Source organism: Phaseolus vulgaris, chromosome 2 (assembly GCF_051622355.1).
Source record: "Phaseolus vulgaris cultivar YP4 chromosome 2, ASM5162235v1, whole genome shotgun sequence".
Classification (NCBI taxonomy): Eukaryota; Viridiplantae; Streptophyta; class Magnoliopsida; order Fabales; family Fabaceae; genus Phaseolus; species Phaseolus vulgaris.
In genome coordinates this window covers 41,683,241-41,710,959 of record NC_143499.1, presented here as the reverse complement: position 1 = coordinate 41,710,959, position 27,719 = coordinate 41,683,241, and the positions used below count along the sequence as shown (strand labels likewise).

The following is a 27,719-nucleotide window of genomic DNA, read 5'->3' as shown; positions in this document are numbered from 1 at the left end:
CTGAAATAGGTAATCAGAATCTGCACTACATGGTTCTATGATTGTATTTTCAGAAAATATCAAACCACCAAATTCATCACGTAACAAGAATTAGAAGGAGTTCAACTATTATGAAAAGGTGGAGGATTAATGAATAATCTAGAATTTTAGATTATATATTGCATAACTATTCTTGATTTCTATTTCAGAATTAATGTCTTGAAAATGTTTTCGGAATGCATAATAGGAAAAGTTTTGGATAACATTACTCTGAAAAGTATAATTTTTTTGAAAGGTTACCTTTTTTGGTTACAGTGATAGGTAAAGGAAGCAATTATGCGGTGAAAAAGCAATTCCTTGAACTTCCAAAGTTAACATAATCACTTCATCAACTGATGTAACCTACTCAGCTGTCAACTGAAGCCTCGTTTACACTTCCCGCCATAATCTGATACATTGCTCCCTTCACCCAAAAAATAGACGTTGCTTCTCTTCTCTCAGCCTTATAGTCTTATGTTGTTTACCACTTTAACCACAACACCAACTTTCCAACCTCACAAAAGGAACCCTCCACCACCACCTCCACCTCCACCTCACCATCCACACATCCTTTGCATTTCTATACGCTTGCTTTCTCCACCCTTCCAAAAGGTTTATGGTCTTTCATATAAAACGGATATGAGCTTCAGAGGCAAAGGTCAGTGAACGATTACAGCCTTTTTTTGGCCCTTAGATAGAAGGTGGTGCAAAAATAACCAAAAGATGGTGCAGTCTGGTGTTCCCCTCTGCAATACTTGTGGGGAACAAGTGGGACTTGATGATAATGGGGAGGTGTTTGTGGCTTGTCATGAATGCAATTTCCCAATTTGCAAGGATTGTTTTGAGCATGAGCTCAATGAGGACCATAGGGTCTGCATGAAGTGTGGCACTCCCTATGAAGGTAAACCCTTTAATGCTACATTTTATATGTTTCTAATTTCTAATTCCAAGAAAGAATTTCTAAGTTGCTTCTGTCTGCTATGTGGGTTTGTAGCTCTTGTATCCCAAACTGATGATCTTAGGAGGCTTATTACATTTAAAGAATCATTCAACAAAGTAATAGAGTATATTAGTTTTACTTTGTGAGAAAGAGGCAACGAAAAGTACTTAGCATTGTTTAATTAATCTATAAATCTTTTAGATGACTGCTTTTTTTTCTGTTTTCTGAGAATTCTTTCTCACTCGAGTAAAATCATTTCATGAAGTGGTTTGCCTTTAGAAACATCCTAAGTTGTCCCCTTTTGTGTATTTTATAGAGAGAACAAAAAAGGAGGAGGAGGAGGATTTCCATGAGATAGAAGTTCATGAAAATCAATCCACGATGGCTTCCGAAATCAGTAACTCTCAGGTGATGGTTTACATGGAATTGATAGTTGGACAAGTCTTTGTTTTTAGGAAAAACAGCAACTTTTGGAATATTGTTTTAATTGTTTGCATTTGCACTAACAGTCACAACTTGAATTTTGTAGGATGTTGGACTCCACGCTAGACATGCCAGTTCAGTATCCACGGTTGATAGTGGTATATGAGAGAAATTTCAGATTATTTTTCCTTACAATTTCTTTAGAAGTAAGCATTGATCATTATAATATGGTTCTTCTTGTAGAAGTACACGAAGAATCTGGGAAATCATTTTGGAAAAATAGAGTTGAAAGCTGGAAGGGAAAGGATAAAAAGAACAAAAAGAAAAAGGCTGCACCAAAGGTAGAAAATGAGGCTTCCGTTCCACCAGAGCAGCAGATGGAAGAAAAACGGTGAGTTCAATGAGAAATGACACAAATCTCCCGAGATGGGTAATTTAATATGGCATTATAGAAGTATGCCTTGTGCATTAGGCTAATTGTAAGAGATGTTTAATTTGAAGCATGGAATTAAGCAAAAAAATTTGATTAATTTTCAAGTGATGTGAGAAATCATACATTTTTCAAGGTAAAGTCTCATAGTTATAAGATAAAATCTAAATGTAAAAACATTTCAATATTTTATCCTCCTAATGAGATATGAAGAATCAATGGAAGACATGTTTTTACTATTTCAACTGTCAGGACCACTTTAATCATCGTTTTTACTCTTCTTCAGTGTATTGAAAATGTAATTTACCAGCTATTATATCAAATTAAAATTTCATTTTTTTTCCTGTGTATAATAATTGCTTTTGATCATTCACCAAATTGTTTTGCAAGACTATTGATTTAATTTGAGTACATTTCATGTATTAATGACTTTTGTTGCAATTCTCTGATTGCAAATCTGTAATAAAATTCATTATAATTCACATGGCGATATATTTTGCAGGCCCACAGAAGCTGCTGCTGCGCCACTTTCAGTAACTATTCCAATGTCAAAATCCAAAATAGCACCATACAGAACTGTGATAATAATGCGATTGATAATATTGGGTCTTTTCTTCCATTATCGAGTTACCAACCCTGTTCATAGTGCTTTTCCTCTGTGGTTGACATCTATCATCTGTGAGATCTGGTTTGCATTTTCCTGGGTGCTAGATCAGTTCCCTAAATGGTTTCCTGTCAATAGGCAAACTTTTATTGACAATCTGTCTGCAAGGTAAATGCACAAAATACTGAGATATTAAGATGTCTCGTGCCTTGTTATTCAAGTTGCACTAGAATTCATATTGTAGAATGGGAATGTTTTTGTTTCTGTTTCTTTCTCTTCTAGGAATTGCAAAAGGCAACTATAGAAATGAACTAACGAAATATATAATCCAATTTTTTAGCTACTCCCTATGTAAAAAAGTTCTATATGATGAATGTGATCATGTGTTGTCACATCATTGAATAATTTTGGCTATGACGAGTTGAAAACTGTTGCGTAATGAGTCAAATGATTTTAATGAACATATTATTAGGGGAGAGTGGAAGTTTACTCTTAGTCAAAATTATATCCATTCAATAAAGTAATACCGAGAAGAGTTGATACTGAGGCTGTACTTTGGATGCTGATGCACACTTCTATAATGTCATGCCAGGTTTGAAAGAGAGGGTGAAACCAATGAACTTGCCGCTGTTGATTTCTTTGTCAGTACAGTGGATCCTTTGAAAGAGCCACCATTGATCACTGCTAATACAGTGCTCTCTATCCTTGCGGTTGACTATCCAGTAGATAAAGTATCGTGTTATGTGTCAGATGATGGTGCTGCAATGCTCACATTCGAATCTCTTGTGGAGACTGCTGACTTTGCAAGGAAGTGGGTGCCATTTTGCAAGAAGTTTTCAATTGAACCAAGAGCACCCGAGTATTACTTCTCTCAGAAGATTGACTACCTGAAGGACAAGGTGCAACCTTCTTTCGTGAAGGAGCGTAGAGCAATGAAGGTACGTGTGTAAAGCTTCCTACTTATGATTTCAGCGAAAGAACAGCTTTGATAGTCAGATATATCTGATTTACTTGTATTCACCACCTTGTTTTTCTAACATGAGTATCTTAGAGGAACCTCTTCATGATTGATTACCTTTCAATTCTGCCAGAGAGACTATGATGAGTATAAAGTACGAGTTAATGCTATGGTAGCTAAGGCTCAGAAAACACCAGAAGAAGGATGGACTATGAAAGATGGTACCCCTTGGCCGGGAAATAACTCACGTGATCACCCTGGCATGATTCAGGTATGTCCACTATTTCTGTCTTTTATGATCATAAGATTGGCAAGTTAAGTTCTAGCAAACAATTATTACTACATATTCACGTAATACTTTAAGCAAAATTTACGTTTACCACTTTCAGGTTTTTCTTGGACACACTGGTGCCCGTGACATAGAAGGAAATGAACTTCCCAGGCTAGTTTATGTTTCCAGAGAGAAAAGACCAGGTTACCAACATCACAAGAAAGCTGGTGCTGAAAATGCACTGGTATGTGCAGATAGTTCATTGATGTTTCATATAAAGGATAATAAGATTTTATAATGTTAGATGTTTGTATGGATTTATGCAGGTGAGAGGGTCTGCAGTTCTCACAAATGCTCCCTTCATTCTCAATCTTGACTGTGATCATTATGTTAACAACAGCAAAGCCGTTAGGGAAGCAATGTGTTTTCTCATGGATCCAGAAGTTGGTAGAGATGTGTGCTATGTGCAGTTCCCCCAAAGATTTGACGGTATTGATCGTAGTGATCGATATGCCAATCGCAATACAGTCTTCTTTGATGTGAGTTAATATCGATGCGAGATTTCATCTAGGGTCAATAGAGAAGTGGCATCTCCTTATGTGGCTGAAACTTCAAACAATTATTTAAATACTCTTCCTAGTCATGAGATGAGACAAAAAAGGATTAGTTTTTCTATGTTTTGCGATTAAGAGTCTAATTCTTTTGCATTTCTTCTGTTCCTGTCCTGATATTCTGATTGTTAGCAATATTAATGTAAAGATTTCATCAAATACACACAGTACATGCATGCAATGCGGTAACTTTCAACAACGTTGAAGTAAAATCATGGACACAACTCTATACTTCCCAACCCTCATCCCTATTTGATGGTTTTTAATTGTTCATTTCAGGTTAACATGAAAGGACTTGATGGCATTCAAGGACCAGTATATGTGGGGACTGGGTGTGTTTTCAATAGACAAGCACTTTACGGCTATAGCCCTCCTTCTATGCCCAGCTTACCAAGATCATCATGCTGTTGCTGCCCCTCGAAGAAGTCCACCACAGATGGCGTTTACAGAAACGCAAAGCGGGAAGAACTTGAAGCTGCTGTTTATAATCTCAAGGAGATTGACAGTAAGCTTAGTCAATTTTTTGAATCAGTTTTAAGGAAGCATAAGAATCTTTGAAATATTCTTCTGGTTTCTTTTCTTCATTCATCCAGATTATGATGACAATGAGAGGTCAATGCTGATTTCACAAATGAGCTTTGAAAAAACTTTTGGCTTGTCTACTGTTTTCATTGAATCTACACTAATGGAGAATGGAGGAGTGCCTGAATCTGCAGATCCCTCAATGCTGATCAAGGAAGCCATTCACGTAATTAGCTGTGGATATGAAGAAAAGACTGATTGGGGAAAAGAGGTTTGGCTTAAATATTATATTTATTTGTGTACTAATTCCTTCTTCAGGTTCTCATTTTCCTATTCCCTTTTCGAATTATACTTTTGTTAATGGACTTGTACCATTTAAAATCTCATTCTAGATTCATTACTTCACTTTTTTACCTGTAGTTGCTTCATTGATTAATTAAAACCCTTTCAGATTGGTTGGATTTATGGTTCAGTAACAGAGGATATCTTAACGGGGTTCAAGATGCAATGTCGAGGATGGAAATCAATTTACTGCATGCCTTTGAGGCCTGCATTCAAAGGGTCTGCACCTATCAACCTGTCTGATAGATTGCACCAAGTCCTTCGATGGGCACTTGGATCAGTTGAAATTTTCCTAAGTAGACACTGCCCCCTCTGGTATGGATTTGCTGGAGGCCGTCTCAAATTGCTGCAGAGAATGGCTTACATAAACACCATTGTGTACCCTTTTACATCCCTTCCACTTATTGCTTATTGCTGTTTGCCAGCCATTTGTCTCCTCACAGGAAAATTTATCATACCAACGGTAATTTCCTCATCTTTGTTTTTGTTCTAGCATGATTAGTTAGAATTATTATATTTTGAGTAATCCCCATGGTTCATCTGTAAATGTCCTATGAAAAATAAATATTTATAACAAAGCCCGAGAAAAGTGTTCATTACTAATCACCAATGCCTTACATTGTTCTATACAATTTGTCACAGCTTTCCAACGTTGCAAGTCTTCTCTTTCTTGGACTTTTCCTCTCAATTATAATAACCAGTGTGCTTGAGCTGCGCTGGAGTGGCGTTAGTATTGAAGATTTGTGGCGTAATGAGCAGTTCTGGGTGATTGGAGGTGTTTCAGCCCATCTATTTGCTGTGTTCCAAGGATTTCTAAAGATGCTGGCTGGTGTTGACACCAACTTCACTGTCACTGCTAAGGCTGCAGAAGACAGTGAGTTTGGTGAACTTTACCTTGTCAAGTGGACTACTCTCTTGATTCCTCCAACAACCCTTATCATTGTTAACTTGGTTGGTGTTGTTGCTGGATTCTCTGACGCACTTAATGGGGGGTACGAGTCTTGGGGACCCCTCTTTGGGAAAGTGTTCTTTGCATTCTGGGTGATTTTTCATCTCTACCCATTCCTCAAAGGTCTCATGGGTCGCCAAAACCGCACACCAACCATTGTTATTCTATGGTCAGTGTTAATGGCCTCTGTCTTCTCTCTTATTTGGGTCAAGATAAACCCATTCGTGAACAAAGTTGACAGTGAAACCCTCTCTGAAACCTGCATTGCCATAGATTGTTAAGTCACTACAAGAATGTTTACCAAGAGGTTTTGAAAATATGTATAAGAGTGCATGGGACAATACTTGTAGCCATTTTGAACTGAATGGAAAATCTAAAAGCATTGGCCTAAGTATTTATATTATCTATGAACGTGAAAAATAGAGATTTTTTATGTCCATTGAGAAGTTGAAGTTCAAGTTGTTGTTCGATTTATTGTCACTGTTTCCATCACCATGACAAGATTACCAATGTTCCGCATATATTTGTCTACCAAACTCACCAATTTTCTTTGCGTATAACTCACCAGCATTACATTATTGAATAAGCCTATACTTCAAACTTTCTTGCTATTAGCAGGACTCATCTTCCCTAGCCTTTCAGGTCCTACACAACCTATTAAGAAGTGATTTTTTATACCCTAACACTAACCAAGCGCTCCTTAACTACAACCATATCAACATTAAAGATTTTATACAAATATCAAAATACCACAAAATCGCGATACAAATCTGCCTCGACTAAAAAGATTAGGAACTTGAATGCATAATAGATCACTACAACAATACCACATATAACAAATTATGATAATAGAAAACTTATTTAAATTTTTCCTTTCTTATACTCATCCCTATTTTCTTTTTAATTTTTTAAAAATATTTTATTATTATTTAAGGATCTATAATAGTCTTTCATTAAAATATTCAATATTACATTATAAATTATTACTCATAATATTTACCTTTAAAATATATTGATTTGTTTTTCTTTTCACTAAATCAAACTTGTAATGGTTATTGCTTTGTCTATATATCCCCTAACGAACTTCAATTTGCAATATATAAATAAAAATATATTTTTCTTCCCTTCCTCGTCTCTAATTCCATGATACTGTTTATTGTTATCAACATTGTTTTATTCAAATTCAGTCTGATAAGTTTTGGTTGAAAGATGTGTATTTTCTCTTGCTAATTTTCCTTTTTACTCTTTGGTTTCAACCCCATTTAATTTTAATTTTAAAATTCGAGTAAACAGGTATATATGCTGAGCCTCAAATTATAGATTTATGGCAAAAGTTTGGCTGATGCCCTCGTTAGAGTTTCCAAGACAAAAGATGCATAAAAAACGTCAAATAAAAGGATGTCTTACAGGATTGACGTAGTTTGAAAGGGTATCTCAAAATAATTACAATGCTTTTTCTTTTTATGGAAGAAATAAAGAACATAAGTTTTTTTTTGGCAATAAAGAATGAAAGGAAACTAAAATGACAAGAAAAATCTAAAAGAAAGAAAGAGAAGAAATATAATAATGATAACGCTGAGTGCTTCCTTTTACCCCATGGTTGTTCTGTCTGTTGTCTTACTGAAAAGTGAAAACCATTGTTGTTGACATGATAATGAAGAGTAGTTATCATATCGGAATATAATAAAAGTATTGATTAGAAAGAGGGTTATGAAAGGTGAGCTAAAAGAAATGAAAATGTAAGTGTGAAACCCCCAAGGACAAGCTGGATCCCACTCGCCCTGTGGTAATTCAGTTGAAAAGTTCTGACCCCAGAGAATAAGACTCCCAGGTAAGAAAAGAAAGAAAACTAATATTATTTGAGAAGTGTAGTGTTGTATATAAGTTTAAAATTGAGTGAAATTTGGCGCGATTCTGAATCCCAGTATATATGTATGATGTGATTGGGCAAAGAAGAGGACCCTCTCCTTCATCACTTATCTGTGGTGGTGTATGAGTGTGGTTGAGCCATGAAACAAAGCCTCACCATTCTCCTCTTTCTCCTTCCCACAATAAGCATCTCACTTTGTGAACCCCTTGACCCCAAGCAAGTGAAGGCCCTACAATCCCTCAATATCCCCACAACTAAAGACCCATGCTCCCAGCCTTCCTTAGTCTGCGACACCTCCACACCCCTCCGCCACCTCACTACCCTCCAACTCTCCAACTGCACCTCTCCCCACCTCTCCCTCTCCTTCGCAGCCCTCAAATCCCTCTCCACCCTCAACACCCTCCTCCTCCTCAACTGCCCCTTCACCTCCACCGCCTCCCCCACGCGCTTCCCTTCCCAACTCGCCTCCACTCTCCGCTCCCTCACCTCCGTCAACAGCCTCCGCAACATCTCCGCCGTCTCCCTCTCCCACCTCAGGAACCTCACCCACCTCACCCTCTCCAACCTCACCATCAAAGCCTCTGCTCCCTACGTTCTCTTCTCCCACATCTCCAACCTCCAAACCCTCACCATTTCCCACGCCAGCCTCGCCGGCTCTCTCCCTAAACACATCCACTCTCCCAACCTCACCTACATCGATCTTTCTTCCAACAACCTCCGAGGCAACATACCCTCCTCCATCACCATGTTGGACACCCTCCAAGTTTTGATCCTTTCTTCTAATCAACTCAAGGGTGAGATACCCTATTCCATTGGGGACCTCATTTCTCTGAAAAACCTCTCCTTAGATTCCAACTCCTTCTCGGGCTCTCTTCCCGACTCCTTGTCCGCCATACCCGGTTTGGTTCACTTGGATCTCAGTTCCAACCAGCTCAATGGGACCATCCCAGCCTTCATTTCCCAAATGAGTAACCTCAAACACTTGAACCTCGCTAACAACCTCCTTCGCGGGGTTCTGCCTTTCAACTCCACTTTCATCGATAAGCTGCAAGTGTTCAAGGTGGGTGGCAACGGGAACTTGTGTTATAACCGTTCGGTTTTGTCTTCCAAGTTGAAGCTGGACATTGCTCCTTGCGACAAGTTCGGAAGGCCGGTTTCTCCTCCGCCGTCCAAGCAGAAGCGTTCTTCTGCGGATGATAGCAGCAGGGATGGAGATTATGATGAGGGTGATTATGATGATGGTGGTGCCACTGTTAGTCACAAGAAGGAACATCATCATGGACCCAACAAACTGGTTCTTGGTGTGGCCATTGCACTTTCTTCCATGGTCTTTCTCGTTGTTTTTCTAATCCTGTGCTCCAAGTGCTGTCGCTGAGAAAAAAGTTTTGATTTGGCAACGAAGAGTAGAACTTTTTGTAATTTATTTGAAATGGCTTTGTTTGATTCATTTATTTATGATGCAAAGAGTGGTGAGGATGGTGCAGAGGGAGAGTATAAGAGAAAAGAGAGAGATTGCAAAAATGAAAGGTGGCACCCCCTAGAATCATGAGAGGAAAATTTTTTATGTTGAGCTTTTGTTTCATTTGGTATTTTAATCGATTTCTTGTGCAGTGCAATGATTTGTATACGAGGACTGATGGTGGTCTTTGCCACTTTTGTAATTAGCTGTTTATGAGTAGAAAGAGGTGCATGCTGTATCCAGAAAGATGCGATTAACTTATGCTATAAGCACTTATTTCTCTCACTTTTCATTGTTTCTTCCACCACTCTACTAACTCAATCTCACTCTTTTTGTCTGTTGCGTTGCGTCACTTTCACAACTCTTTTCTCAAATAAACTCAGCAGCAAACTTTCATTTCCCTTTTTCTTGAATAAACCTTGCTTAAAGAGCAAACATTTTGTTAATAGGTCAACTTTGTTATAAATATATAAATAAGAAATAAAATTTACAACATTTTATGATTCGTTTACCAAATTCAAAAAGAAAAATAATGTGCTCTAAATGGGTGATCATAAAATGTATTGCCAACATTTTCTTATCATTTCTTTTATTGAAAGCTTTTTGTTATCCCGGCCAAATCAGTAAGCATGTGTCTAGTAATAAGAATGTAACAACTTTGTAATTTCAATTAACATTACTTATAATAATGACAACCTTTGAGGAATATGTCTTTTTTAAGTGTGGTTTTTCTATAAAATTTGTGGAGACAATATTTTAATATACAAATCATTAAAATAAAATAGCATTGGCTGAGAAAGTAAGCAATATATGTTCTAAAATGGTTTTTTATCACATTTTATTATTGCGTGAAATGTAGAAAGATCTAGCGAGTTACTATTTTTTTTATTTCATCCATAAAAACATATCAAACTTGAATATTTAATTAACTGAATTAGACTTTGGTGTGAGTTACTAAATTAGCAATAAGAATTACACCGTTTACTAAAATTGCAATAAGATTTGCATCATTTAGTGGGAGTTATATATATGCAATGCATTTCATTAATTGCAAAGTGTTGAAAAACTATATTCAAAACTAAAGTCGCTGTAATTGGCAAGTTTGCAAGATTTTAGGTTCAAATTGTATTCTCGTCTATTTTAAAAATGTGTATTGTGAACATTTGGTATGTGGTAAAGATAAAATATATCATCTCATTTTAAATTATGGTAATTTATTAATCATTAAGTGTTGTTAAGAAGGATTAAATATATCATGCTATATAATTTAATTATTTTAAAATAATTATTATTTAAAAATATACTTGTATTGTTAGGCGGAAAGGTTTGACCGAAAAGTCAAACTTAAAAAAGTCCATAATGATAGTTACTGTAACAAAACTCATAATGATAAGGTCCAAATTAATAGGTATGTATTTAAAAAGATATTAGGTATAAAAAGAAAAACTCAAATAGGTTATGGACTCAGTATGAAAACACTATAAAGAGGACATCAATCTAAAAGGTAAGTAGAGTGATTTTTATTTGATAAACTATATCAAACTGATCTTGACTTTAGTATCGGAGCGCCTTGCATGTATACATACCCAACCGAGAGGAGAAGCCAAAAGGTCCAGTTGATCCCGTCCAACTTAGGAAGTTTGCCAACCTTAGGTCTAACATGAAGGAGAAGTTAAGAAAAGTCCAATCCGAAAAGTCGAATGCATTTTGCTTGAAAAGAGATAGTTTCTAGAACTTTGTAAATGGTTAAACTTTATCTGTGGTGATGATGATTAAGAAAAATAAGTTCAATTGTAAATTTAATTCATATATCTAATATTTTTTTCACTTTAATCTTTTTATAAAAAAATTATATAAGGTAAAATTATTCATTTAATCTTTAAAATCTGAATATATATATATATATATATATATATATATATAATTTCTTTTATTCCTAAATACTTCGGCGATGAAGATTAAAAAATTTAAAATGATAAATAAAGACTAAAAGATATTAAATAATATTTATAAACAATAAATAGATAATTTTAAATATAAAGACAAAAATATAAAACAGAGAATTATACGAATTAAATAAGTAATTAAATCTTCTATCTTTTCATGAAAAATTGTTTACAAACTAATACCAATTATTTATTAGATTTATAATAATAATAAAACATATTACAAAATTAAATTTTTGGATTTTTTTGGAGAAGTATTAAATAAACAACTTGTGGTCTAATATTACAAACAATGTAAGACTTTAGTAAGTAAGAAACGGTCAAAACTAAGGGCAATATTAATGTATTAACATCAAGTTATTCAACATTATATATTATTACTCGTTTCAGAATTTGATAACATTTTGTACTAAAACAATCTCAATTAATTAAAAAAAAAATTGAGAATGTGTATACATTATTGTCGATCTCAATTTAAACTATTAAGTGTGAATCATTTCATAATATTTTCTCATTAAATGTTTTTTTTCATAGAAAATATATATATGTATATATATATATATCATGAAGATTAAACTGTAAAATTTGACATATGAAAATCCATGTCGGATGCATTTTTAATTAATAAGTAGGTAAAAAAAAATCAAAGCTCTAGCTTGTATAAGTTTTTTTTTTAAAAAAAAAAAATGAAAAGTAACAATCACTTATTTCTTTTAGGATGAATACTCTATTCACTACAACAACTATTTATATATTTTATTTCTAATATAATATAAAAAATATTGTAATTTTAGTATAAAAAATATTTTTCTTAATTTTATTTAAACTTTTTTAACATTTAGAGTAATTAAATATATATTTAGTGTTTAATAATTGTTACATATATATAGAACAAAATTAATGTTAGTATCCAATTAATTTTAAAATATTTTTTACTCTTTATTTTTTATTTTATAGTTTAAAAAATTCTTAGTGATTTTTTAATATTAAATATCAATATTAATTTTTTCCTTAATAAATATATATAATAGTTATAAAATCAAACTTATACTCAATTACCTCAACTCTTAAAAATTCAAAACTAAATAATAGAATTAAATTTATTTTATTAACATATTAAAAATAAAATATATCAATATTTATTATATTTAATTGTTTATTTTTTTAGTCACGTAAAAATTAATGATTCCGTGGCTTATAAAAGTTGTTCAATTAAAAAATTGAACTACAGTTATTTTTTTAATCTTGGTCTAGAGTGTGGTAGCAGAGAGAAAAACCGCTATTCATGGGATGCAATCAGATTCTCTGAATGTAAGAATCTTTGCCTATGAATTGATTTTTTCAAAGATTAAAAAGATAATCAAATGAAATTATAAAGTCAGAAAAAGAAGGACTGCGATAAAAATATAAACTTCTTCATTTTCTTTGTGCCGTGCCAGAAAAAAAAAAGTGTACCTCGCATGCTATTGCTTTTAAGTTACAGACATTTATTTTTGTTTTTACTTGTATTAAAATAAAAGTGTCTGCTATTTTATCGTTACAACAAAAAAAAGTGTTTAATGCCATTTGTTTCATACGTGGTTGTCTTCTAATTTATCCTCACCTTATTGAAAGAGTAAAAAAAAGGAGAGAAGGAAAAAGGATAATTTAATTATAAAAAAATTATTCACATTAATATAATTAATTTTGATTTATCTTAATTGAAAAATAATTTCGATCAACACTAACTTGAGAAATTTTTGTACCTATGTGAATGATAAAATCTAAACAATTTTTTACTAAAAGTAATATCAATTAAAGATATAATTAATATTTATATTTTATAATTTTTAATAATATTTTAAAAAAATATTCATTTAATAATAATTGAGATACTTTATTTAAATAAAAAAGAATATTATTTAATATATTTAAAATATTTTATCTAAACAAAACATTTAAAAAGTGAAATAATTTGAAGTAAAATTAATTTAAATATAATGTATTTATATATTTTAGATATTGAATTTTTTTATTTAAACATAAGGTGAAGTAATACTGCTTTCATTTACCATGATATATATAGTCATGCCAACGGTCACGTGATGTGATGATGGTTGATAACATGATTTGGTAAGTGGAGAATAATAATAATGCATGGTTGTGGATGAATTATCATTCCTTGGTATAATTACTACCTAAATGTACAACTTATGAGTAGTTTCCACATCTAAGTTAATTCATTACACATCATATATTACAGCTTTGTTTTTGAATTTTTTTATAATATGCCTCATTCAATCAAACAAGGAAATGGATGGGTGATTATTAAAAATTTCATATAGATTAAAGAACAATTTACATTATATAAATTTATACCAATTTTATTTTATAAATTGATTTTGTAAAATTAAATTAAAGTTAAGTTTATTTATAATTGAAAATAATAATAAAAACTGTAATAAAAAAAACTGTAGAGTGAAGAACAAAACCTTAAACTTAAAAAAATTAATAAAAGTAGAGTTGTTAGATGGATAATACAGTCATTTATCGAAAATTTGAAGTATAAATGTACTTATATTTCAATAGGGAAAAAATGACTTATGTTAATAGCTTATTTTGGTGCATGACTCATATTTTAAAAAGATCGGAGACTAAAATATTAATTTACTCATAATAAAGAAAAAGAAAATAAAAAAGTATATAGATGCCATAAATGATATAATGAGATAAAAGCTTAATTTATAAGTGTCAATTAAATATTTGATGAGTAGAATTATCTCTCTCATTCAAAGAAGCTTATAAATATTATTTTATTTTTAAATGGAAATGTTTAACATCACCTATTTCTACCAGCACATTGTTATTTTTTTGTGAACAAAGGTTAAGAAGATGTAAGGTCCTTTCTTTCTACGATTTTAAGATATATATGCTAATAGCTCTGAGACTGAGTATTTGACCATATATACCAGTTAAGTCAATTTTGATTAGCTATACTAATTGGATTAAGTTAAGTAGTTTTGCATGTAACGTTAATTTCTGCACAGTTATAATTAGCAAGCATAATGCATATCCAGTGCTAGCAAATTAAGGACCAGGTTTTGAAAGGGAAACTTAAGGGCTATGCTATGATAACACAACCTACGAGCATCATTCCCAACTCGTTGCGGTAGCAAAGCAACAGACCAACCATAATTGACATGGAAATTGTCCCTGGTTCTGCTTGTTTTTAATAAGTACCTTAATTGGCCTTTCTGAGTTTGTAGATACAGCTTTTATCAATTAAGATTTACTACTGCTACAGATATTCTTTCCCTGAAACCCAAAAAGTTGAGGGAAAGGAAGACCAAAAAAGACTACCTAAGGAAATTTTTTAAGGGCTAAGCTTTGGTGAAATCCATATTTGAATACTGATATCTCTTGATGCAAACTATCATCTTAAGTTGTAACTTGTAACTCTTGATGAAAAAATTTAAGAAAGTAATAGATTTTTGTAAAAATGTGTGTGTATATATATATATATATATATATATTATCAAGGTTTCAACTACAGATTTATTTTTTTTAATTTATGTATATGGATTTTTTATTTGCTACTATATTTAAATATAAATATTTTATGCATGATGCAGCCCATTAATATTTTAATCCACGAAAATGACTTTGAAGGGCTACACATTCGTGACTTTTGAGGAGTAAAGTAATTTGATTCACATTCTTTTAAAGGGGAAACAAAAACAGATTGAATATGATTATTTGAATGTGCAATGTTTCAGCTAAATCAGATGCCTAATGGAGAGCAATTTGAATCTAGAATACCTCAAAAACACGTCACCCATTCAGTATGGCGTGGCATCCATATGCAACTACACCCATACTTCAAGAAAAGGGTACACACAGCACTGAAATTCTCATTTCCTCAGCATCTTTATTGTCATTCTCATTTTGATTCCCTTCTCACGAGTCGAGATTGGTCAACATTATCAGTTCAGAAAAAGAAAGTTGGAATCTAAAAGCAAAATGAGATCACTCGCACAAATCATAAATATGCCGCAGTACCAATGATCTATTTCAGAAAAATGATATCTGACCCCTAATTACAGATATCTGCCGCGAAGCTATTCCAATCCAAATACTGATTCTACACAAGTATGACTATCACTTCTACTTACATTTTGGTAATGACCTTGTACCCTAATCTATAACGAGTCTTACAACAGTAAGAGAACTGTGATTGCAAAATATGAAGCTATCAATTCACGTGAAGAGGAGGATACATTGGCATTGCAGAACAACCCTTATGTAGAATTTTTCCGATGATTTACCAGAAACCTCTGCAAGAACATACACCATCCTTGAAATGGTGAAACCGGTTTGAATCTCGCAACACAATATCCCTCCCAGTTGTCTTGGACATAAACTTCCCCATATCATGACAGTCCCCACATACTCTAAGATTCTTGGTTACCCTAACAGTCTTCCCTGGAGACAAATTTAATATACCAAAAGCCATGGCTAATTTCTCACTGTGTCCACATAGAAGCACTTCCTTATTCATATCATCTGCATTAATTAATGCATATCTCATCTTACTATAGTAGCCTACCCCATTCATTTGCATCCTCAGTTTTCTCAACAATGAGTCTATCCTTTTGGCCTGAGGGTGGGAAGTATCCCCAGCAACAAAGATGTTAAACTTTCCTTGAATCTCAATCCAACTACAACCTTGATCCTTTTTAAATCCCCCGTTACCTATCTTTGTCTGTAACTTTTTTACTTCTTCCAACTTTTCCGCCTCTGCATAGATATTCGCTAGAAGAACATAATACCTTGTGTTCTCTGGCTCAAGCTCAAAAATATGCTCTGCCACTTTTTCTGCTAGCTCCACATCATGATGGATCCCGCATCCAGAAAGCAAGGCACCCCAAATTGCAGCGTCCGGTTTAATTGGTATAGTTTCAATGAACTTGTATGCCTTGGATAGATTTCCAGAGCGAACGAAGAGATCCACCATACATGCATAGTGTTCTAACTTAGGCTCAATGTTGAATTCACTTCTCATGGAATTAAAGAATTTCCATCCCTCTTTCAGTAATCCAGAGTGACTGCAAGCATAGAGTATTGAAGTGAAGCAGGCCTCATCAGGCTCAAAACCTGCTATCCTCATTTTTTCAAATGTGGAAACTGCCTCCTTTCCAAACCCATGCATGCCATATCCAGCAATCATAACAGTCCACAAGATGATATCCTTTTTAGGAATCATATCAAACAGTTTCTGTGCAAGAACTACTAACCCACACTTCACGTACATATCAACAAGTGCACAGGCAACGTGTAAATCTGAAAAGTATCCTTTTCTCAATATGTGCCCATGTAACTCTCTACCTTTCTCTAGAGCTGCTAAGCCTGCACAAGCTGGAAGGACACAAGCTATTGTAATGTCATTAGGCTTCAATTGCTTTTGCATGTCCAGAAACAGTTCCAGAGCTTCATTGGGAAGTGAGTTTTGGGAATAACCTCCAATCATTGTGTTCCATGAGACAATGTCTTTGACGGGAATTTGAGAGAAAATTAAATGAGCTTCTTCCATGGTTCCACATTTTGCATACATATTCATGAGAGCATTAGAAACAGGCAAATTCAATGCCATGTTGTTCTTTTTAATGAAATTGTGTATATTCCTTCCTTTATCTAACGAGTTGCTACAAGCACAAGCATGAACAACACTTGAGACAGTATAAGCATCTGGCCTAAGACCTTTGCTTTGCATTTCATCAAATAACATAATGGCATCGTCATACAGACCTTTCCGTACATAAGCAGCAATGATTGAAGTCCAAGAAACAATAGTAGTTTCACCCATCTTCACAAAAACATCAGTTGCACCTTTTAAATAACCACATTTAGAATACATGTCTAGTAGTGTGTTGTCAAACACGACATCCCCGCTACAACCTGTTTTCACTCCGCAAGCATGAAGAGCTCTACCCAATGAAAGCTTGCCAACGTTTGCACAAGCCACAAGAACGTTAACCAAGGTAACCAAATCCATATCAATCCCGAAATGCAGCATCTGAATGAAAAACTTAAGTCCATTCCAGGAACGCCCATTCATAACACACCCACTAATCATAGAATTCCAGGAAACAACATCTGGGTCACTCAATTCGTCAAACATATTATGTGCACTCTCAACATCACGACATTTAAAATAAGCTGCAATTAGAGAGTTAACGACAGCATTATCAGAACCAAAACCAAGTTTAAAAGCATACCCGTGAACGCCTTTACACTCCCTTACCTTTGCCAATGCTGTATAACACTTCAATATACAAGTAAAAGTAAAAGGATTCCCTCTGATTCCCAAGTTTTGCATTTTCTTCATAAGACTCGCAGCTTCCTCGTAATTACCGATCTTTGCATATTTAGACATCAAAAAATTCCAGAGATAAATCTTATCATTGAGAATCCCATCTAATATTTGTCTCCCTTGGACCAAATCACCGCAGTGCACATACATGAAGACTAGCTTTGCCCCCAAAACCTCATCAATTTCCATGCCGTTGGAGGTGATAATCGAATGAACCCTCTTTCCATCTTCCAAAGACCTCAGCTCGGCACAGAGCTGCAACACAGAACAGTAAGTATGCAGCTCAAGTTCAGATACTTTTGACCTTTTGAGCAATTCCATGGCGTTTCTGAGATCACCCATTTGGCAGAATTTGCGAATTTTTGCATTCTTGTCCATGGCTACGTTGTAGGTGGCCTTGGACAAAGTTGCAGACACAGCGACACTGCTACTGCAAGAAAGATCAAAATTGGGAGGTGGCAGATACGTTGTCCAAGATTGTCTGAAGAAGATGAAGCAATTGGGAGATTTTGCATAGTTTGACTTGTTTCTAGGATTATGGTAAGTTGGATAAGTGTTCAACGGTGCTATGCTTTTAGTTTTAGACATGGTTGGCTTTGCTGTTCCTCACCCTCATCAAACAAACAAAATTGATACCACTATTTATACCTAAACCATCAAATTACGCCTTCTTTTCGTTCCAATCTTCTCACATATTCTCATCGTATGCCAACATTGGAACAAACTTTTTTCTTGAATAATTAACTTCTTTAAAATTTTATTCTAAACATAAAAGTTAATTATTTAAAAATAAAAAAAAATTCAACCAAGTACACATTTAATTCTACGTTTAAAAAATACATAGATATCATATTACATTAACAATTAGTTATTTATTTTATATTAATCTCTATATCAAAGTTCCGTTGTAGTCTAGTTGGTCAGGATACTCGGCTCTCACCCGAGAGACCCGGGTTCAAGTCCCGGCAACGGAAGTATATTTTTTATTATCATTGTCACAAACGAATTCAAAACTGTTTTACATGTAAAACTTGGGTTTAATCAAAAGCACATTGGGCTCATGAGACAATTATATTTCTCTTTTTTTTTCTACTCTACTGTTAATAGAACTAGTATATGGACCCGTGCAATGCACGGGAATATTTATAATATTTTTTATTTAAATAATAATATTATAATAATAAATCTATATATGAAAATTAAGAATTATTTTAGAAAAAATTAAAATTATAAATTAAAATTACATCAATTATTGAAGTATTAGTAAAGAATTAAAAAAATCAAATCGATCAATTATTCAATTATTAGTAAACAATTAAGAATACATAAAAAAAACAAAAATAAAAAATTGACCCAGTGTATTATATTTATTGTCATAGCAATGTATAAATATATTTAGATAGATGTTTTCTCAAATTTAAAAGGAAGACAGGTTTCCATAAATAGTAAAGTTTTGTTCTGAATAACTGTGCTTGAGCATTTTCTCTTTGAAATTGGCAATGGGTGTTTTGTAGCTGAGCATTTTCTTGTTCATCAAATTGTCAACGGTGTTTTGTACCTGCAAAATATAAATCATACAAAATCTTTTAGATACAATATCCATGAGGTAGTCATATATTCATAATTTTATAAGTCATATATTCATGTAGTTGTCTTGTACATGTTAACCGCATAGAAAATGGTAAACACATTGTTTAAAAAAACAGCAAGCAGAACTTAAATGTATACACCTACATGTATGCATAATATTGTAAGTCATTGTATTCTGTTTTCATATTATTAAATAAAAACTTTTGACATAATAAATTGTAACATAATGCAATATCTCATTAATTATAGGAAATACTATTATAAAATAAATATGAACTTCATTACTTGTGGCCAAGTGTATTTAAGGCTGAATTCAGAGAACAGTAATTTCATGAGAAATGTAAATAAATTCGATAACAAAATAAGTAAGACGTATTTTTAAATTCAAAGTTTTATAACAGAAAATATACTCCGTAAGAGAACAAAACATACTAAAAAAATACAAATGGACTACATAGTTGCTTTTCTTTAGGTGCTATAATATGAGGGTTGATCAATATTGTATTCAATGTCAACACGTCTCATTACACATCTGATGTTAATTGCATCATTGCAAATATAATAAATAAAAGAGAAATGTCAATAAAAGAATGGACAATTAATAGAATTATGTAAATATTAAAAAAGAATAAGAATGAATTTGTACCTATGTTAGGTTTTTGATTCAGTAGTTTAAAGAAATCTACTGAAGAAGTGAATATTTATGAAACAAATAAGATAAAATAATATGATACAATAAATTTAATTAGCAAAAGTTCTATGGACTTTTGATGATTATGCTGCTTGTTTTTGTAAACAAAGAACCATATACCTGTCTGAATACAACTGAATTTTGATCACTTTATTTAGGAAGAATTATGTAACAACACATGTGTAAAATATTATAATATAGAACCTGTGTAAAGTATAATAGCTTCCTATTTTCTGTACTAAATATACCCTTCTTTCTCAATAATTACAATGGAGTTCCTATATTAAAAACCTCCGAAGAAACAAAATCATCAAAACAAAATTATACACAATTTTAATTATGAAATTTATTAAGAAGAAATAGATGAATACCTTTCTTTGTAATGCATTATAGTCATGAAAGATCTACTATGCAAATTAAGAGGAAACCTGTAAATACCAAAAAAATATTAGTTTAGTCTTGCTATATTAGAAGATATATTAGAAGAAAAATATCAGAATTAAAAATAGTTTTGTATTAAAGAATTTTCATACCTGATAAGTATTGCTGTAAAAATATTTTCAAATATTTCCCTGTAAACCACATTAGTAGTTGAATTAGTTGTATTTCCATCATCATCCAAAATTAATACTTTCAACCCTTTATTGGATTTAACTCTGGAAATAGCAACATATAACTGTCCATGTGTAAACACTGGACGTGGTAAATATAAACCAACTTTATTAAGGGTTTGTCCTTGGCTTTTGTTTATTGTCATAGCAAAGCACAAAGATATTGGGAATTGTCTTCTCTGGAACTTTAAAGGCAAGCCTGAGTCAGAAGGAGTCAAATTCATTCTAGGAATTAATATGTTATCACCAATATTTGTTCCGGTAATAACTTTGGCAGCAATCACATTTTTTCCCAAGTGAATTACTTGTAATCTGGTTCCATTGCAAAGTCCATTGGCTTGATCAATGTTCCTTAGAAGCATTATTGGAACTCCTACTTTTAATTTAACACTGTGATTAGGAATTCCGGAACATTTGATATCGTTCAAAAATTCAGTTGTAAACCACTCAGCTTGAGCATTTTCTTGTCCTTCAGATTGGCAAGGGGAGTCTGAACTTAAATAAGTAACTTCTTCTCCGGGAATTAAGGTTAGAATGAAGTCATTGACTTGGTCCACACATTCTGTAGTAGGACACAATATTGCACCATCATCAAAAAATGCATCAGAGTTGAGATTCTGTATGTACCCTGGATAAACAAATTCAACCAAGTGCAATAAAGGTTGTTCAACATTTAGAATTAGAATGTCTTGTGATATTTCAATAGTTGCTTGTCCCAACTCATTTAATTCCATATCTCCATCTCCAATGTGAAGTATCCAATCTGCAAAATCTTTTATTTCTGATGCAGTTTGCTTTGATTTTTCACTGTTTAATCTCATATTTTCAGTAAGTTTGAAGACTTTGCAATGTTTCCACAATTCTGAGTAGTTCAATGTTGCCTTCACAATATCATATCTTGATCCCTTTTTTACAACAGGCAATATCTGTCTAAAATCACCTCCCAAGACAATGACTTTGCCACCAAAAGGTTTAAGGGCATTTTCTTCACTTACAGCCCTCATGATATCCCTTAGAGTTCTATCCAGAGATTCAAAACAGAACCTATTCATCATTGGAGCTTCATCCCATATAATTAAATTAGTTTCAATCAACAATTTGGCCCGAAAACTTCCTTGAGGTATGTTGCAGGTTGAATGTTCATTTATTAACAAAGGAATGCAAAATGTAGAATGAGCTATTTTTCCTCCAGGTAGTAACAAAGAAGCTATGCCGCTAGAAGCTACATTTAACACAATCAACCCTTTTGATCTAATTGCAGTAGACAGAGTTTTTCACATAAAGGTTTTTCCAGTGCCATCATAACCGTATAGGAAAAAAAAACCTCCAACTTGTGACAGTACTGTTGTCATTATATTCTCATACACAACCAATTGCTCCGCAGTTAGAGATTGAAAAAGAGAAGAATGAATTTCAGACATTTGTATCTTATCATAATTTAATTCATCAATCATTAATCTATTCTCATAAATAAAAGAATCTGAATGAATAGGTTGTGGAAGACTGTTAAAGTCTTTTAAAGATTTACCATTAAGAATCAATAATTCTTCTATTTGTAGAAGACAAAGGTTTTGTATTTGATCATCTTCAATTGTAAGACCTAGCAAAAGAACAACAGTTCATATTTTGAACAAAATAATATGTTATAATGTTTGAAGAAAGCAGAAACTTATACCTGGTAGGTTAAACTCTTTCCTTTTTTTGTATACAATGTCATCAGATAACAATTTCCAAGTTTTGTTCCAAACTTCCTCAGGTCTAGACATAGTATTCATGAGTAGCAGTGTAACAAACAATCTTCTCAACTGAGTTCCTGAAGCAAGGGTGCTGGCCTCTATAATTGCATCAATAAATTCTTTATCCTCTACCAACAGACCCATGGCATAGCATGCCTCTTTATAATTTTTGTAAATAACACCATTAATAGTCCTGATGTTATCATAATTACAACAACCCTTTTTAAAATTCAACAATAATCTAAGATAATATAATTCTCCTGTGCAAGGAGGAATATATGTTAGCCTTCCAATACTAACTCCCTTTTTCCTTGGTTTCCATTCTCTTTGTTCTGACATCCACACAAAATGGTTAGGTATTGAGAATAAGTCAAATTTTTTCCCTCTGGATAGATTTTATTAGCTTCAAACCAAGCTAAAAACATTGTTCTTTTATGTTGATTTGTATGCAATATTTCATCAATATCTTCATTGTCCTTAAATAGAATGGGTTGCTCTTTTAACAGATGAAAAGTCAGCCTTTGAACTGGAGGCCATCTATGATGAATGTCAAAGGCAAGTATTCTCCAAACAGCTTCACAGGGAGATATATATCTACAATCATAATACTGTTTAATTTCATCTATAACCGGTGTCTCAGTAGAGTCTTTCTGAGGATTAGTAATTTTCAAATTTGCTCTATCTGGACCTTTGTTGACATATTTAAACAAATACTTGATTGAATTTGATTTGTTGCAATATTCTGTGTTAACATGAGCCTGATACCTCAGTAGTAGCAATGGGCTATATGGGACAACATTCCTATTGTCTAACTTAATTCCATTTTTAAGAATGAATATTCCTTTATCTCGACGTCTGTAACATGGATATCCATCCTCATCAATAGTAGTCAACAATTTAAATTTCTTTGGGTAAAATTTTGAACATTTACCGTTAGTCATGCAAGGTGAGGAAAACCAAGCTGCTCCGCATGGCCCATGTATCATATACGTTGCAACTGCCTTTGACAATTTAGGATATAAATCTGCCTGCGGTAATTCTGCTGAAATCACTCCATCAATGTCTGTTGGAGTTCTTAACTTTTTTTCTCCATCCAACCACAATAATATGTGGGCATGAGGCAAACCCCTTTTTTGAAATTCCAGAGTGTACATACCTATAATAAGATAGAAATTGATTGAATTATAATGCAAAAAATCTGAACATAATTTTAAAATATGGATTAATCATTACCTGCATTAACTTTGCCAAAATATTCATCTTTTTTGAAGTCAACCATCATTTGATCTAATTTCATCTTGAATACTCTGCAAATTATATTTGGCCTATCAGCAGCAGTTAATCCTCTTGATGTAACAAAGTCACGTATTTCAGGCCAACTTACGTTGCAGGTAATTGTGATAAATAAATCAGGATATCCAAACCTTTTACAAATTGCCATTGCATCTTGGCAATTGTTGAACATATATTTCATTCCTCCCGTGAATGATGCAGGTAAAACTATACGCTTCCCAACTGCAGAAGAATTTGTTTCTCCTCTATTCATTGCCTCTTGTACACCGTTGAGAATATCACAACGTATTGTTTTTTGGTTTGCTCTTATGAACGACAATCTTTGAGATTCAACCATAGTATATGCATCAACCAAGAATTGTTGAAACAGACGACGTGAATGAACTATATTTCCAAACTCAACACTTCTTTCTTGAATTCTAAATGCAATGAATTCTCTTAACGATATACGACTTCTTTTACGTTCTTTGCTATTGCGTACTGGAATATCTTCTTGATAACCATCTTCTCCAAAGGGGAATATTAAAGGATACTGTAATGGGATGAAGGTTGTATGTGTCTCATGCAACCTAAACAGTTGTCCAGAAATTTTTTTCACTATGATATCTCGTCCTACATCCAGGTTGCTCATATCACTGACAATTAACGCTGCTATCTCATCAGTTGTAGGGGTATTGTACACCCTTGGATCTTTTGAACGATGTCTAAATAACCTCAATCCAAAATCTGAATGTACATCAGAATTTACAAAATCTTTGACTCTTCTAAAACTTTTTGCCAGGACATTGTTATCATCAATCATCTTGGTAAGATCTTGAATCAATGATTTATCAAACTTCAACTCTTTCAAATTGGACCTAAATAAAATTTAAATAAATATTAATTCAAAATAATATTATAAATGAATCTACTGAAAAGAAACTAACCTAATGTAACACATACCCAAAGTGAGATACTCTGTTTAAGAGTTCATTTTGTGTATCATATATGTAAAGTTGTGCGAACTTGGGCATTTCTCCACTGTGAGGTAGTAAGCTTCCAATCCTATGGTAGTTTTGTCCATGCAGAATAAATTGAGGAGGCCCAAAACCATCATTTACGGAAGAGTGAACTTTTCCTCCAATTGAAGTAAATGAAAACATACTATTGTAACTTCTGATATGTTGTAAATAGTGTTGGCTTCGTTGATCTTGACCATTTAATAACTCTAGAATCAATTTAGCAGGTTGTTGTAGGTAAGGTAGTTGTACTTTTCCTTTTTGGCAACATATAGAAAAATAAACCTTTAGGAAACTCTTTGTTTTGAAGGATCTTTCTTCATACCACACCTCGGCCAAACAATATTCACATTGTATATTTGGTTGTCCAAATGAAACAATATCTATATTGAAATAATAAATAAGGTTATATATTACATTTACATTAATGAAATTAATTTGAATACAAAAAGTTAAAGTTAGAGACATGCACCTTCATTTTCAGCTTTTGAATACAATTCGGAAGTGTAAACTTCTATGCTCTGATCTGAACACGAAACAAAGTAAATCAAAGTGCTTTAGAAGCAATTAACTAAATTAAAAATAACATTTAAACTATTTTTATCACCATTATGTTCTTCGTTTTCGTCATGTTCTTCAAAATTCAAGGTCTTAGTAACTGATTGCAGGATTTGAGCACTGTATGTACTGCAACTTTTATCTAACCACATTGTGTTATTACCATTATTTTCTTCATTTTGCAGATCTTCAAAATTCAATCTCTTAGTCACTGATTGCAGGATTTCATCACTGTATGCCCTGGACCTGTTATCTAAGCTTATTGTTTTCTTAACTACACTTCCACGATTGTAATTACCTGTAGAAAAGTGCATTTAATAAGTATTAAAACATTTGTTAAGTTACAAATTGAATATCAATTTGTAATTACTTTTTGTCATAAATGTATCAAAAATAGTAATTTTTTAAATTTATAATTATAGTACCTCTTCCTGGATGATATTTTTCCCGCAATCTACCAATTAAGTTTTTGGTATTTCCTCCTGTATTTTTTGCCTCATCTGGATTAATAGAAACAAAATAACATTTAACATTTATCTATATTAGTATATATTCCACTCTGTATTATCAGTATCAAATTTAATGAACCTAATTACATGAGGAGTTGTGAACTCACCATGAAGGTATTCTGTAAGGCTATTTTGTCCTTTAGTAATAGTTCCCATTGATGACACTACTTTCGTAGTTGAATGCATAGTGTTGACTTCTTTGTTTGCTGTCATGTTTTCAGAAACTGCGTAATCTCTTCCCGTAATAACCGATGATTGAGAAGAAACATAATTAATTGACTTGACAGTATTTTGACCTACAAAAATTATTTTGAAATCAGTTATTTGAATTATCTTCAATACTGTAGTAATATAAGTAATGTAGTAATATAATTAGTACACAATTCATTGTAAGAACATAATATAATTAAAAAACTTAGAAGATGATTACATTCAATGACATAGTGTGTTAGTTAAATAAAAAACGAAATGCAATTGTAACAAATAAATTGATTCTATGGTTTAAATTTATTGTTCTTTTACAAAATTCAATTTAGTTGAACAATAATTTTAACTGTACTTCGATTATAAAGAGAGGTAGAGTACCTGTTCTTTTGATATTTGTATTGTGCATTTCATACTGTATATTTTTTCGTTTTCTTGTGGCAGAGTTTGCATCATCAATATCCAAAACTAAAAAATAAGTAATTAGTTAAATATATATATATATATACATATATATATACATAAAATATGGTAGTTTGAAGTAAAAAAACAGATAAAATTAAGTTTACCATGGCTTCTCCCAGATAAGGATATTGTTTTCTGACTTTGATGATAAGATTTTGTTGTTCTTGCATTTCTTGCTTTTTCAGGATGACAACCTAAACAAAATAAATTAGAAAATAAAGTAAAAAAATTTACACTAAGATTTCTCATTTAAAGCAAAACAAAAAATAAAATCAACTTACCATTACTTATCTCAATTAACGGTTCTCTGTTGGGAATGACTTCGTTGTCTTTAATAAAATGGGTTGCTCACAGATGAAAAGTCAACCTTTGAACTGGAGTCCATCTAGTTGACAATCTAATTGACAAAGCATGCCAAGCAACAAACAATGGGAATTGAATAACATAATTTTCTTACTTTAGCTGACATAAATTGAGTGTTGAGCAATATTGAGTTATAATATCAACACATTCCCGGTGCAAATAATAGAATTGATGGAAGGAAATATATGAAAGATAAGAAACTATTTTTCTACGTGTCATACGTGTACTGTTAAGTCTTAGAAAAAAACAAGAAGTAGAAGTATTATTTTGTCATTCTAATGTTGTATTTCCTGCTTTCGAAAAAGTTCATCAGTCAAATCAAATTTAATGTGATCATGTTATTATTTTTATTTTATTTTAAATAACATTAAAATATTTTATATTTTATATTTCAATTCATTTTAAAAATTAGTTCTTAGTTCTTATATAAATAGTGATAATAATAATATTATATTATTATATTTGACCTTTTTTCATTTAAAAAAATATTATATTATTATATTACTTTTATAAACTAAAATAACTTTTATTTGTGTAAAACATTAAATCATTTATTTTTGTATTTATTTAAGAATTTGAATGAAATGCTAAATAATAGTAATCTTAAACATTTTATATGAATCAGAAAGGTAATTAATGTTTTTAAAATTTTAAAATTTGAAATTTTGAAAAATTAAATATTTGAACATTTGTAATAATAATAATAATATTGGAATTGGAAATAGTGTGTAGCATAAGAAGTCAGAAAAAGAAGATATGAATCACAAAGGTAATTAATGTTATTAATGTTGTTGAAATTTTAAAATTTTAAAATTTTAAAATCTGAAAAATTAAATATTTGAATATTATTAGTAATAATAATAATATTGGAATTATAAGTGTGCAGAAGAAGTCAGAAAAAAAAAAGATATGAATCAAAAGGTAATTAATGATCTTGAAATTGTAAAATTTGAAAATATGAAAAATTAAATATTTGAAGATTATTAATAATAATAATAATCTGGAAATT

General features: G+C 32.3%; 3 protein-coding genes, 1 non-coding gene and 1 pseudogene across 4 annotated transcripts; 3 read left to right on the top strand and 2 right to left on the bottom strand.

The window, feature by feature from the left end:
• The first annotated feature begins 464 nt into the window (after positions 1-464).
• LOC137809498 (cellulose synthase A catalytic subunit 8 [UDP-forming]) lies at positions 465-6,507 on the top strand. Its single transcript, XM_068610605.2, has 13 exons — positions 465-919; positions 1,275-1,366; positions 1,488-1,539; positions 1,625-1,772; positions 2,314-2,583; positions 3,008-3,353; positions 3,507-3,644; positions 3,763-3,888; positions 3,971-4,183; positions 4,535-4,760; positions 4,849-5,048; positions 5,229-5,582; positions 5,762-6,507. Exons 1-13 carry the CDS (start codon positions 742-744, stop codon positions 6,347-6,349), a joined length of 2,931 nt encoding a protein of 976 aa, XP_068466706.2. The 5' UTR covers positions 465-741; the 3' UTR covers positions 6,350-6,507.
• A 1,469-nt stretch (positions 6,508-7,976) lies between these two features.
• On the top strand, positions 7,977-9,643 carry LOC137812153 (receptor-like protein 51). Its single transcript, XM_068614072.2, has one exon. The coding sequence runs from the start codon at positions 8,078-8,080 to the stop codon at positions 9,311-9,313; it is 1,236 nt and encodes a 411-aa protein (XP_068470173.1). The 5' UTR covers positions 7,977-8,077; the 3' UTR covers positions 9,314-9,643.
• Positions 9,644-15,359: 5,716 nt separating this feature from the next.
• On the bottom strand, positions 15,360-18,411 carry LOC137812152 (pentatricopeptide repeat-containing protein DOT4, chloroplastic). The gene has a single exon (XM_068614071.2). It carries the CDS (start codon positions 18,278-18,280, stop codon positions 15,644-15,646), a length of 2,637 nt encoding a protein of 878 aa, XP_068470172.1. The 5' UTR covers positions 18,281-18,411; the 3' UTR covers positions 15,360-15,643.
• Positions 18,412-18,593: 182 nt separating this feature from the next.
• On the top strand, positions 18,594-18,666 carry TRNAE-CUC (transfer RNA glutamic acid (anticodon CUC)). Its single transcript has one exon. It is a non-coding gene; the product is annotated as a tRNA-Glu (tRNA).
• Positions 18,667-19,225: 559 nt separating this feature from the next.
• Positions 19,226-25,891, bottom strand: LOC137809497 (uncharacterized; annotated as a pseudogene).
• Positions 25,892-27,719: the final 1,828 nt, after the last annotated feature.